This window comes from Papaver somniferum, chromosome 11 (genome assembly GCF_003573695.1).
Source record: "Papaver somniferum cultivar HN1 chromosome 11, ASM357369v1, whole genome shotgun sequence".
Lineage (NCBI taxonomy): Eukaryota > Viridiplantae > Streptophyta > Magnoliopsida > Ranunculales > Papaveraceae > Papaver > Papaver somniferum.
In genome coordinates, this window is record NC_039368.1 from 13,565,280 (window position 1) to 13,580,638 (window position 15,359).

At 37.2% G+C, this 15,359-nt stretch overlaps 1 protein-coding gene and 1 long non-coding RNA gene across 3 annotated transcripts; one reads left to right on the plus strand and one right to left on the minus strand.

Moving 5' to 3' along the window:
- The first annotated feature begins 4,585 nt into the window (after positions 1–4,585).
- On the plus strand, positions 4,586–6,448 carry LOC113323842. The gene is made up of 2 exons (XR_003347878.1): positions 4,586–4,973; positions 5,097–6,448. It is a non-coding gene; the product is annotated as an uncharacterized LOC113323842 (long non-coding RNA).
- Positions 6,449–7,954: 1,506 nt separating this feature from the next.
- On the minus strand, positions 7,955–14,857 carry LOC113320730 (protein SCAR2-like). Of its 2 annotated transcripts, XM_026568623.1 has the most exons (10): positions 14,467–14,857; positions 13,758–13,921; positions 13,195–13,318; positions 12,970–13,099; positions 12,783–12,844; positions 11,217–12,661; positions 8,899–11,174; positions 8,715–8,801; positions 8,496–8,600; positions 7,955–8,324 (listed from the first exon to the last, which is right to left on the minus strand). In XM_026568623.1, the coding sequence occupies exons 1-10, from the start codon at positions 14,619–14,621 to the stop codon at positions 8,271–8,273; spliced, it is 4,602 nt and encodes a 1,533-aa protein (XP_026424408.1). In that variant the 5' UTR covers positions 14,622–14,857; the 3' UTR covers positions 7,955–8,270. The 2 variants fall into 2 exon arrangements, with proteins under 2 accessions (XP_026424408.1, XP_026424407.1); XM_026568622.1 differs by having other exon boundaries at positions 8,899–12,661.
- Between the last annotated feature and the right edge of the window lie 502 nt (positions 14,858–15,359).

Here is a 15,359-nt window from a genome sequence, read left to right on the forward strand (position 1 = left end):
ACAGTTACCCCAATCTGAATCTGTGTAAGCTTTTAACTTATCAATATCTCCTTTTCTCAATGTTATACCATAACCAATAGTTCCCTTTCAGTACCTAAGAATTCTCTTAACCAATAAAAAGTGAACATCAGTGGGAGCATGCATAAATTGACTCACATAATTAACTCCAAAACATATGTCAGGTCTAGTTAAACAAAGATATTGCAGCATTCCAACTATGGTTCTGTAAATAAAAGCATTTTATAATAATTGACCTTCATGCACAGCTACTCTAGGACCTTTAGCAACTGGAGTAGAACAAGTATTACACTCTGTCATATGTGCCTTTTCAAGCAATTCAAGGGTATACTTTTTCTGTGTTCAATAAAATTTCATTTTGTGTTCTAGTTGCTTCAATGCCTAGAAAGTAACGTAAATCACCCAATTCTTTCATGGCAAAAGAAGAGCTCACATATTGCACAAGATGATCAAGCAAAGCATTAGAAGACCCAGTAAGTATAATATCATCAACATTTAGAAGCAACACCATCATGTCTGAACCAGCAACATATACAAACATAGAAAAATCTGATACTGTCCTAACAAACCCATAAGAGATTAAGGAAGAACTAAATTTTTGAAACCAAGCTGTTGGTGCTTGTTTCAAACCATACAAGCTTTTCTTTAGATGACACACTTTATTAGGAAACTCCTTACTCTCAAAACCTGGTGGCTGCTTCATATAAACATTCTCAATCAAATCACCATGAAGAAAAGCATTGGAAACATCCAATTTCCTAATTGACCAATTTCTAGATACTGCTAAACATAAAACCACTCTTATTGTTGTGGATTTAACCACATGACTGAAAGTTTCACCATAATCAATACCATCCTGCTGATTATATCCCTGAGCAACTAATCTGGATTTTAACTTATCAACTGTTCCATCTGACTTGAGCTTAACACGAAAAACCCACTTGCAGCCTAAAATATTCATATGAGGCTCAGGATCAACCAAATCCCAAGTACCATTTCTCAGTAATGCAGAATTCTCATCTCCCATAGACACAACCCATTTAGGATCTTTCATAGCTTCTTTAAAAAAAATTGGTTCAGAAGGAGTATTTTGAATAGAAGTAAAAGCAGAGGACAAAGGATGTTTGATAGAATGATGTAAAACATGATCTGGAAAAGATTTTGGCTTAGAAATACCTCTTTGAGATCTTGTGACAACTGTAGAACAAGGAGCAGTAGCTAATGGAACAGAAATAATATCTTCTAAAATAGGGGCAGAAGCAGAAGAAGTAGAAAAATAAAACTCATTTTCTGAAAACACAACATGTCTGGAAATATAAAGCTTTTTAGAAAGGGGATTATAACATTTATAACCCTTATGTAAGGTACTATAACCCACAAAAATACATTTAACAGATTTTGGAGACAACTTATCAGCTCTAGAGTGTCCCAAAAAAGGATAACAAACACACCCAAAAACTCTAAGAAAATAATAATCTGGAGAATCATTATATAAGACATGAAATGGAGATTTATCAAGAAGAATTGGAGTAGGAGTTCTGTTTATAAGATAAGTTGCTGCCAAAAAAGCATAATACCAATATTCCTTAGGACAAGAAGCATTAAACAACAAAGTATTCCCCATTTCAGTAATGTGTCTATGCTTTCTTTCAGCAAGACCATTCTGATCTGGAGTCTTTGGACAAGAGATTCTTAACAAAATACCAAAGTTATCCAAAAAACTTTTAAAAGGACCCTTAACTAATTCACTTGCACCATCAGTTTGAAAAGCAAGAATTTTATTATGAAATAAATTTTCAGTTAAACACTTGAAGTGTTGAAAACATTGTAAAGCTTCTGTTTTCACCTGCATTAGATAAATCCAATGAAAACGACTGAAATCATCAATGAAAAGAATGTAATATCTATGACCAGCAATAGAAGGAAATGGTGCAGGACCCCACTCATCACAATGAACTAGCACAAGTGGAGAAGAAGCATGAGAAGAAGATAGATGAAATGGAAGTCTTTTGCTTTTTGCTAACTGACAAGGTGAACACAGAGTAAGAGAAGCAGATGGCTTGACAATAATATTTTTATGATTATGAAGTTGTTGAACAATTTTTGAAGAGGGATGACCTAACCTATTGTGCCAAATATCAGTAGAAGCAACAAGAGAAGAAAAGGCATATTGGAGCACAATAGAGTTTATAGGATACAGATTATTTATCATTTTACCATGTGCCAACAGTTCATGACTATGAAGACTTCTTATCTCATATCCATTAGGATCAAAAGTAATATAGCAAGAATTGTCTCTAGTAAATCTAGCTACAAACAATAAATTGTGTCTCATATCTGGAACATGCAACACATCTTCTAATCTAAAGCTAGTTTTTGGTGTATTAATATTTGCACGACCAGTAAGAGATATGGACAAAGTCTTACCATTGCCAAGCATAACATGATCCCTGCCTTTGTAATTTGAAGTATTTTGAAGAATGGACTTGTCACCAGTCATGTGAGTAGAAGCTCCACTATCAGAAACCCAGATACTATTTGATGAAGAAGGATCATCATTTAATGCAGCATCATTAATATGCAATCCCGTAAAGGCATGCTGTGAAGTACCAGAAGAAGAAGCTGCAGTGTGAGAATTTGCTTGACCCTCAGAAGTAACAAAGTTTGACTGAGATCTCTGTCCACTTGAAGTACCAATATGAGGAGGATGATACCTAAAAAAGCATCTTGTTGCAATATGCCCATTCTTTTTACAAATTTGACAGAACATCTTTGAGTAATCCATAAAAGGACTTCTATCTCCAGTTGAGCTAGAGATGCTGACCAGTAGAAACATTTGAAGAAGAACCATCTTGATACTGACTGTTTTTATAGTTACCACTACTAGGATTCGTAATAGGACCACCGTTTCTCCTATTATTAGTACCATTTCTTGCATATAATGTTGTAGAACTACCGTCATCATATATTGAAGCATTATGTTGTTGTCTGTCAGCTAAGAACTGCTCATGAGAAAGCAATTTAGCTTTCACTTCTCCAAAAGTATATGGTACTTCCCTATTTTGTGAAGAGATGACAAACATATCATACTCATTGCCTAGCCCATTGAAAACAAACATTAACAAATATGTATCACTTACTCTTTATCCAATTGCTGCCAATGAATCAGTTATAGTTTTTATTTTCTGAAGATACTGAACAATAGACAGATTTCCCTTTTTAATACTATGCAATTGGTTTCTTAGCATGCTTTTCCTAGCAAGAAACTGTGTTCTAAAACTCATCTGTAGAAAATCTCATATTTCTTTGGCAGTAGAAAGTCCAAGAACATCACCACTTACTGTGGGTGTGAAGGTTACCTTAAGACATGTAGAGACAAATCTATCTAGTCTTTTCCAAGAAATCCATTCCGGATTAACAATCTCAATACCATCAACTGTAACTTTCTGAGATGGTTCAACTATTTCACCACTAACATACCCATACAAATCACAAGAAAATAGGAAACCCTCAAATTGATCTTTCCAGAGAAGATAATTTGAATGATCTAATTTCATCGAAACGAAATTTGAGATATTATTAAAAGGCAGAGGAGTATAATTACCAGGGGAAGACATTGTAGTATGATTGTGATGATTCTGTAAAATTTCCGGATCTGAAAAGATTCGTTCTTGAACTGTTGATGTTGAGATTCAAATTTGTGCTTCGATTACGTGTATTTTTATGATTGTTGTTGTTGTTGTAGGTTGTTCTTCGAGTTGCAACCATAAAATTCTTGCAAGAACCCTAAATTTTTGAACTTTGGGAAAAATTATTTGAAGATGATATTACCCAATTTGAGCAGAAAATTTGTTGATAAAAATTGTTATGCTCTGAAAGTGTGGAGAGAATCGTTACTTATCTGATACCATGAGAATTGTTAAGCTCTCATGATTATCAAGATATTAGAGAAACAAAGAAGATTCAAAAGAAAATGAATTGTATAACTGAAGAATGTTATCAAAAACTGAAAAACAAAAACTAACCAGACAGCTATGTTCAGACACATTAAATACAGAAGAATTATAGTTGTCTTATTCAGACAGGACACAACATCTGACTGAGCTGACCAATAATACTCAAGTCAAGATTGTCTTGACTTGAGTTGACTACTAACATTCCTATTATTTGATATCTTTAATTACAAATCGTAATTGGTAGTCTTGCTCTTCAAAGGTTGGTAACAAGCACAAAACTACAGTTGTGCACGGAATTCTTAATCATTAAATATTGTCCAGGCATTACATCTCTCACGTTTTTACCATCGTCGCCGCTTAGTCTTGTACACAAGATTCATCGTCGGCGCTTAGTTTTCAAAAGTTCTGCGATTTCAGCTAGGTAGGAGTGTTATCTGCCATTGAAAGGTAAAGTAGGGTTGTGAATTTGTGTTTTGCGGAAGCTGTGAAGGATCGGTTTCTAGATAGAAATCTAAAAACTCTGTAACTGATACCAACTAGTGTAGTACGATAAGAGAAGAAGGCAATACAGAGATTGCAGGTGTTGAGAATAGAAAAAAAATGATAAAAAACAGACGAACAATAAGGTTAAAAGATGAGAAAGATAAGTTTACTCTGGAAGAGTTGTTTTGATAATCTTACTATAATAAAGAAAAGGTGGAGTTTCAACGGACCGACAGGAAATGACCAGCTTACTCCTCCGTGGTGTTCTTATGCCGCTCACATTTTCAATGGAACGAGGAATGAATACGTATCTGGTGTTCATCTTCATATCTCTTTTCTTGACTTTCTCCCTTCCCAAATCGAGTGAAAGATAAAGATCGAAATCTAACTACAGCACAGTCCCAAATTTTGATTTTCATGGTCACACTAAACCCATCGGATTTCGATCTATTCAACTCTGGATTACTATTCAGCCATATAATGATCTTTACAATTGGTGATGTTTATCATGCAAATGTATTTTCTTTCATGTTTAACCCTTTTTCTCTCGATGTCAAGTTTTATATTCCATTGTGCTTTGTCATTTCAATTGTTGTGCAGTATAAATTCATAACAATTCTTTATGATTTTCTTAATCAGTGACCAAAGACGGGGGAAGAGAAGAGAAGCGAAGGGTTATGTACTGGTTTGTCCGCTTGAGTTGAGATTGTTGAGTTCAGTTTCAATTGTGTTTTTTGAATGGGTTTTCCTGGTATTCAATATTCCCTTCGTAATAGTTAATGTGGGAACTCAGTTGAATGCGGATATGTGTTAAGAATCTAATATTAGATTGCCATCCACGTATTTGTGGAAATGCCTAGCATAAAATGTAGTGATGTCTGATAAGTTAGGTGCAGAAATTGGCAACTCTAGGTACAAGTTCTTGTACTGTATTTTCTTCTAGGAAATTCACGACTTCTACATAGCTCTCTAATTTTGGATAATATATCTGATATAGCTTCGATTGTAGAGAGTCAAAATTAGTGCCTAAGTTTTCACAACTTGGAATTCAGGGATTACATAGAGGTCTTATACCAGCTATACTCGGTTAATTTCAAGGTTAAAGCTTTTTAGGCACTTTGTAATACAATATATGGGTAGTAGACTTGCATCGTACATCTGTGTGTTTAGGGTATTGGCTTTATTCCTTGGGATGGTTTCTATAACTGTTTTTTCTTTCGTTCTTTATCTTTTTTGAATGCTTACGGATTTTCTTCTTTATCTGCTAATTCTTCCGAATTTTGCAACACTGTATTCTTATATTCATCCTATAAGAAAGATGAGTAGGGCCAACTACATTGAGCACAGTTTGGTACTTTGATTCTCCGCTCTCAATTTTGGTTAACTATACGATTAAACTTCATGTATTGGTCTAAATTTATTTAGTTGTTCAATTATTTCAGTATCTTTATTAACTAAATTTTGTTTATTAACTAAATTCTTAAGATTTGATTGTAGATTTGTGTCCTTTCGTATTTGATCGTGGATTGTTAACTGTTTGATATTTCAGATCCCTGCACAGGTCCCTTGAGAGGAAAGGACAAAGAAACATTTTTCTTTGGTTTGTGACTCCCTCAACGACAGAGGTACAAAGGACTGTCCATGGGTATCCATAACGGAGGACATACAGTTCGAGCTACTAGCTTCTTTGAAAGTGCATTAGATTTTTGAGTTGCAGGACCAACATTCATAGTCAGAAGTCTCTTTCATTAGAACTGTTCACTCAATATAAGTTGTAGGTCGGATGCTAAAACTACTTTAGCTCACATCAGAAAATTATTCAGTACAGACCTTTTTTCTGGTTCATTTATGGAAACCCATTTCTGGTGGAGTTGTTCCTACGATTGAAGACGTAGATGACTTCTACCAACTGAAAGAATACTACCATTGGCGTGTGAATGTTCTGAAAAATGAGATCTGAAATCATCTATATGTCATCAAAATTTCAAATACCAATTTATATGTGGAGAGTTGAAAAATACTGAAGATCGAGAAGAACCAGGTAGTAGTTGGTGATTCTTACAATATGATCTGGTGAACTATTGTGGACTTTTTTGCCTATGTAAAAGGTGGCTTGAGATGGCCTTAAGAGAGTACTCTTTTGAGGGTAAATACTTAGTCCTAGGGGGGTTTATTTGACACTTGGAAATTTTTCTTTTTCTTTTCTGCAGACCAAAATATCTACCTTGGCCGTTTCGGGCAGCAAGCGCATCGCGTGCGATTTTATTAGTAATTGATAATAATAATGTGTGTTACAAGAACTTAATAAGCCTATTTATATAGGCATGATAAGAACCTAAAAATAGAAAAACTCTAAAAGAAGAAATAAGGAAACTCTAAAAGAAAAAGTTCTAGACTTGTAACACAAGTAAACCAAAGAATCAACTGTGACAGTTGATACATCGCAAAGAGATCAACTGTGAAAGTTGATACAACATAAAGGGATCAACTGTCATTGTTGATACGTAATAATTGGATCAACCGGGACAGTTGATACATTGAAAACAGGTAGATGTCCTACATCATGAGCTTACTTTGTTCACAACGTTGGAGGAGTTATCCATTTCCTACATGCCAAAGCTAAGGATTGTGTGGGATGTGCCGGGGCAATCATTCTGTCCCATGAACCTTAAACGTGTACTTATCAGAAGTTGTCCTCAATTGAAGGATGTCACTTGGTTGATCTATGCTCAGAATCTTGAGATACTTGTCTTGGTAGAATTGGATGGATTGGAAGAGATACTATCTGATGGATTTGCAACCGAAGAGAAGTTGACAAATGCGTTTTCTAGATTAAATTATTTGAGGTTGTATTCTCTAAGGAATCTGAAAAGGGTATGCGACCATAGAGTGAAATTCTTTTATTTGGAAAATTTTATAATCAGGGGGTGTCCAGAATTTAATAAGCTACCATTTAACACCAATAACGTGATCGGTCAGACTTTCAAGAAGATTCAAGGAGAACAGCAATGGTGGGAAAATTTAGAATGGGAAGATGAAGTCACCAAATCTAGTCTTGCACATTATTTTCGTGAACTGGATTCAGTGGCAGAAACAGGATTGAAAATTTAGGTGGGAAAACAGCAAACTCGGTAGGATGTGCTAAGAATTGAATTAGTGGGGGGCATTGGGGTAGTACCACTGGTTTTAGTCAGGTGAAGCCCCCAGCCCCCTCTGTAATACGGTAATACCACTTTTTTTTTTTAATACGAACTGCTAATTTTAGTTTGTCAATTCTATTTATTTTGGTTTCTCTAGTTTTTTTGTTCCATCTCAATGGTTTGATATATAATAATACTAGAAATTAAAATTAAGCACAAGTGGAAAATGGTACTGATTGTGGATTGTCCTGAAAGTCTTCTACAATAATAGACAGGACATGAAAATAAATAGGCCATCACAAAGAATAGGTTGTCCTGCTCCATAATGTTTGGATAGCAAAAGTTAAGCTAAAGACGGGGACAAAAGTAATAAGAAGATTATATATATGCAAAAACTGGTTCACAGTTTACACGCTAATCCTGGCGGTTTGGTCCGCATGATACACTATTTTCGATCCCACACTATTGTAGTGGGTAAACTACAACTATTCAACTACTGATTACAAATTTGCAAAAAAAAAAAAACTAAACGGTTATATTACAAGAATATGGAACAGGAGGAAAATGAATGTGGGGGTTGGTTTAAGACACATTCCAAAGTCACCTGGATCAAACCTCATTTGAGAGAGCCCACAGCATGCTATCAATAGAGAGCTAGAGAGCCAACTGGTTCTCAAGAATCACTCCAACTTTCCGAGTCATCATCCTCGTCGCTCCCAGCCAAGGCCTATTTGTTATTTTCAACAAAATGGTAAGAGAGTTTATACAGCCACAAAAGAAACTTCGCAGTATTAGAAGTTGTAAATACCACTTGTTATTAATAATATCCGTAATTTAAGTTATGATCCAAGAGAACATAAAAAGGTTAAAAACACAAAGAGTGATAACCAATTCTGACCTGGCGAATTGCATTTGCTTTTTCCAAAATGGCAGAAACTCTTAAGTTGCTTTTAGGAGCCTGAATGTTGGGTCTCGTTAAAACTGTTGGTTTCAGACTGAAGGACTGATAGAAATTGAAACATAAGAAATTTGCTTTATCAGAATCTTAAACACTTCACTGAAAAGAAAGGGTCAAAACAAACATGCAGACGACAGAAAAGGTTTCGTTAGTATTAACCTGTGCTCGTATCTGTTCTAGTAATGAATCCCTTTCATCTGCTTTTGTCTCAGTTTGAGGCTGAACTCGTTCCGAAACCTTTCTCAACTGCACAAAATATCAAGAATAGTCAAATTTTCAAGTTCAACCCAGTAGCTATCTCTCAAATAATGAAATGGAAATGAATGTGCTAAACAACAAGTACCGTGCTTTTGTCATGAGAAGCAACAGCCTGAATGAGAGGATCTCGTGGACGGTGAAGCCATGCCTTGCGAATTCCAATGGGCTTCTCCTCTTCCGTTGGTGGCATCATAGAGGAGAAATCCGGGTGCCATATCATTTCTCTTTCCAGTGAAAAGGAAGCATGTTGAGATTTCTCGTTTTGTACAACCCATGTTTGTTTCTCATCCTCCATCATTGATGGTAGTTCCTCATCCTCCCCAGATGATGCTGGTTTCTCATCCTCCACCGCTGAACATGGTTTGAACAAACATAGTGGCTGCAGCTTTTCTTCCTCTGAAGTCAAGGCAGCACAAGGCCTCGTGTCTTTTGTATCTTGTATTGCCGACGGTGAGATCAGTTCATCCTCTATATTCAACGAAGAATTTTCACCACTCACAACTGCATTATTTGGTGAAGGAGCATATCCGTGAGTATCTTGATATTTTTCTTCTTCCCTATCTTGAATTGATGATGGTAATAATGGGTTAGAATTATGCTCCACTGCACTGCTAGAGTTTAGGAAAGAAGGCTGAGCATTAACAACGTCATTACATGGTATCTGAGAAACCTCGATTGAATCAGCTTTTACATCGGAATTACTTGGCGAAGAAGCGAAATCACGAGTATTTTGAGATACATCTTGTTCTCTATCTGGTAGTAGTGGTTGTGAGTTGAATGTCTGATCCACATCTGCACTTAGGAAAGAAGGTTCAGCATTCTCAACTTCATTACTTGGTGTCGGAGAAAGTTCAATGCAATCAGCATCTGCGATACTTGGAGAAGGAGCGAATCGGTAATTATCTTGAGATGTCTCTTCTTCTCTATTCTGCACTGGTGATTGTGAGTTCAATCTCTGCTCCGCTTCATCATCTACACTAAGAGAAGAAGGTTGAACATTCTCAACTTCATTACTTGGTGCCGGAGAAGATTCAATGCAATCAGCATCCGCATTGCCTGGAGAAGGAGCTAATCCGTGAGTATCTTCGGACATCTCCTCTTCTCTATCCTGTACTGCTGCTAACGATTTCAAATTCTGCTGATCTTCACAATATAATGAAATATGTGGAGCCGTCAAATTTTCCCTACTAGGTATCTGAGAGAACTCGATAGAGTCAGAATGCACACCTAAATGAAGGGAACAATATGAAAAATTCTGCGACTCTGTGCCTGAGGATAAAAAGGGATTCAGAGGTTGTGCTACTCTCTCTAGCTTAAGGAACTCCTGGCTAATATTGTCATCCCCATCTGTCAATACTGGTGGTGAAAATGGATTCAGACTGGCAGTCCCCATATCTTTGTCCCTTAGGGAAACATCTAACAGCTTCTCATTGCTCATGGGTAAGAATGGGTTTAAAGACTGCTCCAGTTCGAAATCTAGTTCTGGCAAACACCACTGAGCTTTCTCAGAGAGTGTGGTTGGTGAGAATGGGTTTAGACTACACTGAACCGTTTCTCTCTCCAAAGGAACAGGCGGGTGTTGCAGCTTTCCAGTTCTCCACTGTATAGGAGGAAGAGGCGGAAGCGGTGGTATCTCAGTCACATTAACTTCGGGAACATCAGGGTTAGGCAATGATAAATCTAACAGTTTATGGATGGTAGATGGAAATGATGCATCGTTTGCACTCCCTGTAAGATCAGTATTCTGTGATTTTATTAGTTCCGACTCTTGGTCCCATCGCCTTAGTGATGTTGCAACCCCAATATCATCACTGGGATGTAAATCAGACTGGTCCTTGAGAAGCACCACAGAACCGAGTAACTTGGAAGCACAGGGGTCATAGAACTCTGGATCTGAGATCATAAATTTGAGTTCTGAAGGGGAAACTGGATCCGGAATTACAGCTTCTTTCTGTGCATCTGACCCAGTAATATCCTCTGAACTAAAAGGGTTAGGCATCTCCACTTTAAATTGACCAGAATCCTCGTTACGAGCAACACATTTGTCAGGGAATAGATCCTCAATCTGAGAACGGCATCCCTCTTGTAAATTTGTGTGATTCTCAGACGATAACGCGACCTTATCATAACCTACAACATTTTGAGTATCATAAGCTTCACATGACAATTCACTTTCTGAATCAGCTAGCTGCAAATGAACTTCGGTTTCTGATGCCTGATTCGGGGGTGGACACAGTGTACACTCAGATGACACCTTCATGCTGTTGAACGATCTTTCAATTTCTGAAGTTGTGGTGCCAACCATTTTTGATGCTGGGACCTTATTCGACACATCTGGAAAGTTTAATTCTAGAAAATCAGCAGGTTCCAATTTGTTTAGATAACTACCATAGAGTGAATCAGGTGGAGGTGCGATCGGAGAGCCAGTTTCCAGGTCTTTTCTTGTCAGATTATTGTGTGATTCTTCTGTAGGCAAACTAACAAAATGAGACACATTTCCCAACGAACTGCTATCATCAGAATATTCTTCACCCCGAATCTCTTTAAGAGTGTCATCACTGTCTCTCTTTCCAGGAGTCAGGTTCGAAACATTAACCGATTGCAGCAAATAACCCGAACTTTCATCATGGATCCCTCCATCCAGATACACATCTGGTAGAGCTTCACCAGATGTCACAGGGAGCGCATCATCTACCATATGGGACGGAAAATATGAGAAATCTACCTGATGTGATACATTTCGACTGAAGTTGTTATCTCCATTGGAAGTTGTGGATAATTTACAATCTTTCTGATAGCTTGAAGGAGATTCCACATAGTCAGATCTCACGGCTTTACATTTGCTCTCACTTTCTTTTGAACTAATTTGGGAGACGGTAAAACTTGAATTCGTGAGTGAAGATTCACGGGATAGTTCTCCGCGTCCAGATATGTAACTTGGAAATCCAGATGCTTCACTAGAGGCGCCAAATGAGACTCGATGCTCTGAAGGTCCAGTTCCTAAAGTATCCCCATTTTCACAGAACTTTGCAGAAGATAAATCAACAACTTCCCTACGGACGGTTTCAGTAGATGGGTCTGGTTTAGCCGCTACATCACCATCTGACAGCACATGCCCAGCTGAACTGCTCGGGGTATCGGAATACGAAAAACTAGATCTTCCTTTTCTGAATGAATTAGTTCCATCATCAGACACACTTGAATTTTCAACTGACTGAGAATCTGAAAACCCACCTTGGACCTCCTGTAGGTCTTCACTTTTGTTCGAACCCATTCGCATTCTCTCAGTGTGGAAAAAGCCTTGCTCATTCATTGTTCTACATTCAGTGTCAGTTTCCATTTCTGATTCCATGGTGGTAAGAGCATCCACATAATTGTCAACCTCACTGGTAAGATCATCAGATCGATACCCATCGATTTTCCCTTCACCTTTGTTTTCCTTAGAAACCATCACGTCTACCTTCCTATCAACCAGCTTGTTAAAGTTGGGCGTGGGTGAAGACAACTTTTTCAATTCTTCTTCAATGACATCCTCATCTAGTTCGTCCATGCACATTTCTAGTATTTTTTCGTGGCTAGTAGGAGATGAAACAAGATCTCTATCTCTTATAACCAATTGGTTGGCAGAGTCCTGAGTACTGAGCTCAAGCCCTTCATAACTTAATTCACTAAAGTTACTGGATTTCAAGCGTTCAGGTAAACGAGATTCAAGAAATCTTTCCATATAGCTTTTTCCGCTTATAGAATCGAAAAGAAGTCTATTGAATTGCCGCTTCTTCAGCTTTACACGGTTCGTTGGAAGATTAGTATCAGTCTGCTGGCGTTCCTTAGAGAACAACTGATGCAACCTGAATAATCAAAGTGGTAGTCAAGAAATCAACATTTTGCACCATAAAAGGGGTAAGAAGAACCGAACAACCACTACAAAGAATAGCTAATGCTGGCAAAGAAGAAGATCAAGGTCCTCACTTGGCATGGGATCTTGCAGATCCTTCTGCTGTTTCTCTAATTCTCCACTGTGAACCTTTTCTCTGCAAAACAAAATTATAACTGTTTTTTGTTATGAAACTGCGCCGACTGCTTAATGCTTGTTTTGCAGATACTCTCAATTTCAGCGGTGAAACCAAACAAGCTACTGTTTCAGTAAATGCCTTACCCTGATTTTGCGAGCTTTCTTTTCCTTTCGAGTATCCGCTTTCTTTGATTCGAAGGAACTTACCTCCGCTTTAAAGAACGATGGATCAGAGTATCGCTTTAAACAAGCCCCAAGACCAGCATTATCAAACCTGGAGGGAGGATAAGCATGCATGATAAGATTTAGGAGAGAGTTATAACGAGTAATACCAAAAACTAGGAAGCAAAAGTAATAAAGCAATCATACTTGTCTAACAGAAATAATCGAGGTGGACCACGGCATTCTTCATAAGAATCCATAACAGAGTGAGGTAAATCTCCAGATGTGATCAGATTCTGGCTCATTTGGAGATTAGGATGCCAGTCAATACCTGAAAGAAATCATGTATCAACAACATCAACACCTTCAACCAAGGAATGAATGATAACCGTGATAATCCCCAAAGGTAGTTACCATTGATTAAAATGTTTTTAAGAAATGGGGCAGTTTAGCTGCTTCTACCTTCAGGCTGTGTTTTATTTGGCATACATTAGTTTTACGATGTCGATGATCAAGTATATTACAACTCAACTACTAACTGCTGGGGACTTTCAGAGGTTTCCATATCTTTTAACTTATCAATGGTCAAAATTCAGCTACAATGATCCATTTCTCAGGGGGAAAAACACTATTCATGAGAAATAAAATGGAAAATTAAAGTCAACAATGATGCACACCATCGTGTTCCAATCCTTAATCCTCCGCGATATAGCATGTTATATATTGCTAACACAAATTTCAAATCAAGAATCTACAGGAGAACCCCTAACCTTCATTATAAAGTAATAGCGAATGATTAGTTTGAGAAAGAAATGCCTTCTCGACTGATGGAAATTCTGCCTCAAGTTGTTGAACACGAACCTTCAGCCTATGTCCCCTAGAAGCAGTTGCCATCACTTCTTCATGCAAGTCACTGAATATCCCTGCAGCAAACCTGTTGCACAAATTTAGGAAAAAGCAAACATTATAAGCAACATAAAAAAACATGTATATCCGAGTGTAGCGAAGAACATGATTGCTTCTTAAGTTCGTAGCCATTTCGAGAACAGATAAACAGCAAAATCCCAACCACAAACACATTTACTTCCCTCACTCAATACCTAATGAATTCACCGGTGTACCAGAAACACAAATTTTCGAATACAAAAACATAAAATATTGAAGGTGCAAACCGAACTCTTTAAGTCAACTAACACTTAAAATACCAAAGATAATTCTCAAATTTGCTTCCGAAGCCAACTAATAATCTAATGTTCAAGTTAAGATTGAATGCAAGTAGTACAGGAAAAAAGAAAAAAATTACTAATTAACTAGAAATTCTATAACTAGTATCATCAATTCGCCTTCCAACTTTTCAAAATATCTATTCCTAACCTAAATTTCCATACTCCAGATCCAAAAAGATGACCTAAATTTCAACATTTTCAGTTACAGAGTGAAGTAGATCACTGTAGAAGCCAAAAAGAAAAAAGAACTTACTCAGCAAGGTCACCCAACTGACGCAAGACTCCAACAAGTCCAGCCATGGCAACACCTTCAAGAAGAGCTTCAGGATCATTTTTATCTGCTGCTTTGTATAACTCTGGATCCGACAAACAAAACTCATTCCTCAACAAATACCTTGCTAGAGGCATTTTCCTTTCTTTCACCAAACCTAGAACAGTTTATTATTCTGTATAGTTTCTTCTTCTGCTAAACATTCCCACATGACATTGCCATTAAAATCTGTAAAAGTAAGAAGAAGAACTGGATATTGAATAGAGAGCCATTAATTAAAAATAAAATAAAAAAAAACTGATGAAATATTCATTTATTTAGTATTAAAATACGCCTCTGTGAATTCCAGCGCACATTAGCTCCGTTTTTTATGGTCACTGGACTTCTCTTCTTTTCTTGGTAACGTATATGAGACTGGACACAGAACTCGAGGAAAGACATACACTGTATAGTGTTCCAAGTAGTATAATAATGACCGCTTATCTTATTGGACCCCACATTAGTCTTTATCATCAACCGCTTGATTTATTATTATGATTCTTGCTGTATTGTTTGACTTCCAACTTAGAACCGGAAGGGTTTCCGGTTCACAGGCTGGGTATTTTTTGTGACCGGGTGAACCCAGTGAGGATAAGCCTAAGCGAATTGCTTAATTAGTGAAATGGATTTGATAAATGGGTTTTTGTGCAACTGAGAGAGGCTCAAATGCATGCATACAGTGGAGAGGATGGAAACAAATACAAGAAACAGGACCTCACCTTTCAACTGTATTTGTTCGATCATTCTGTTTTTTTGTTTGTGGACACTTGATGAATTCCCTAGTGAAGACGATCCCAAGAAAACGACTAAACAAAGACATTAACAAGCAGACAAAT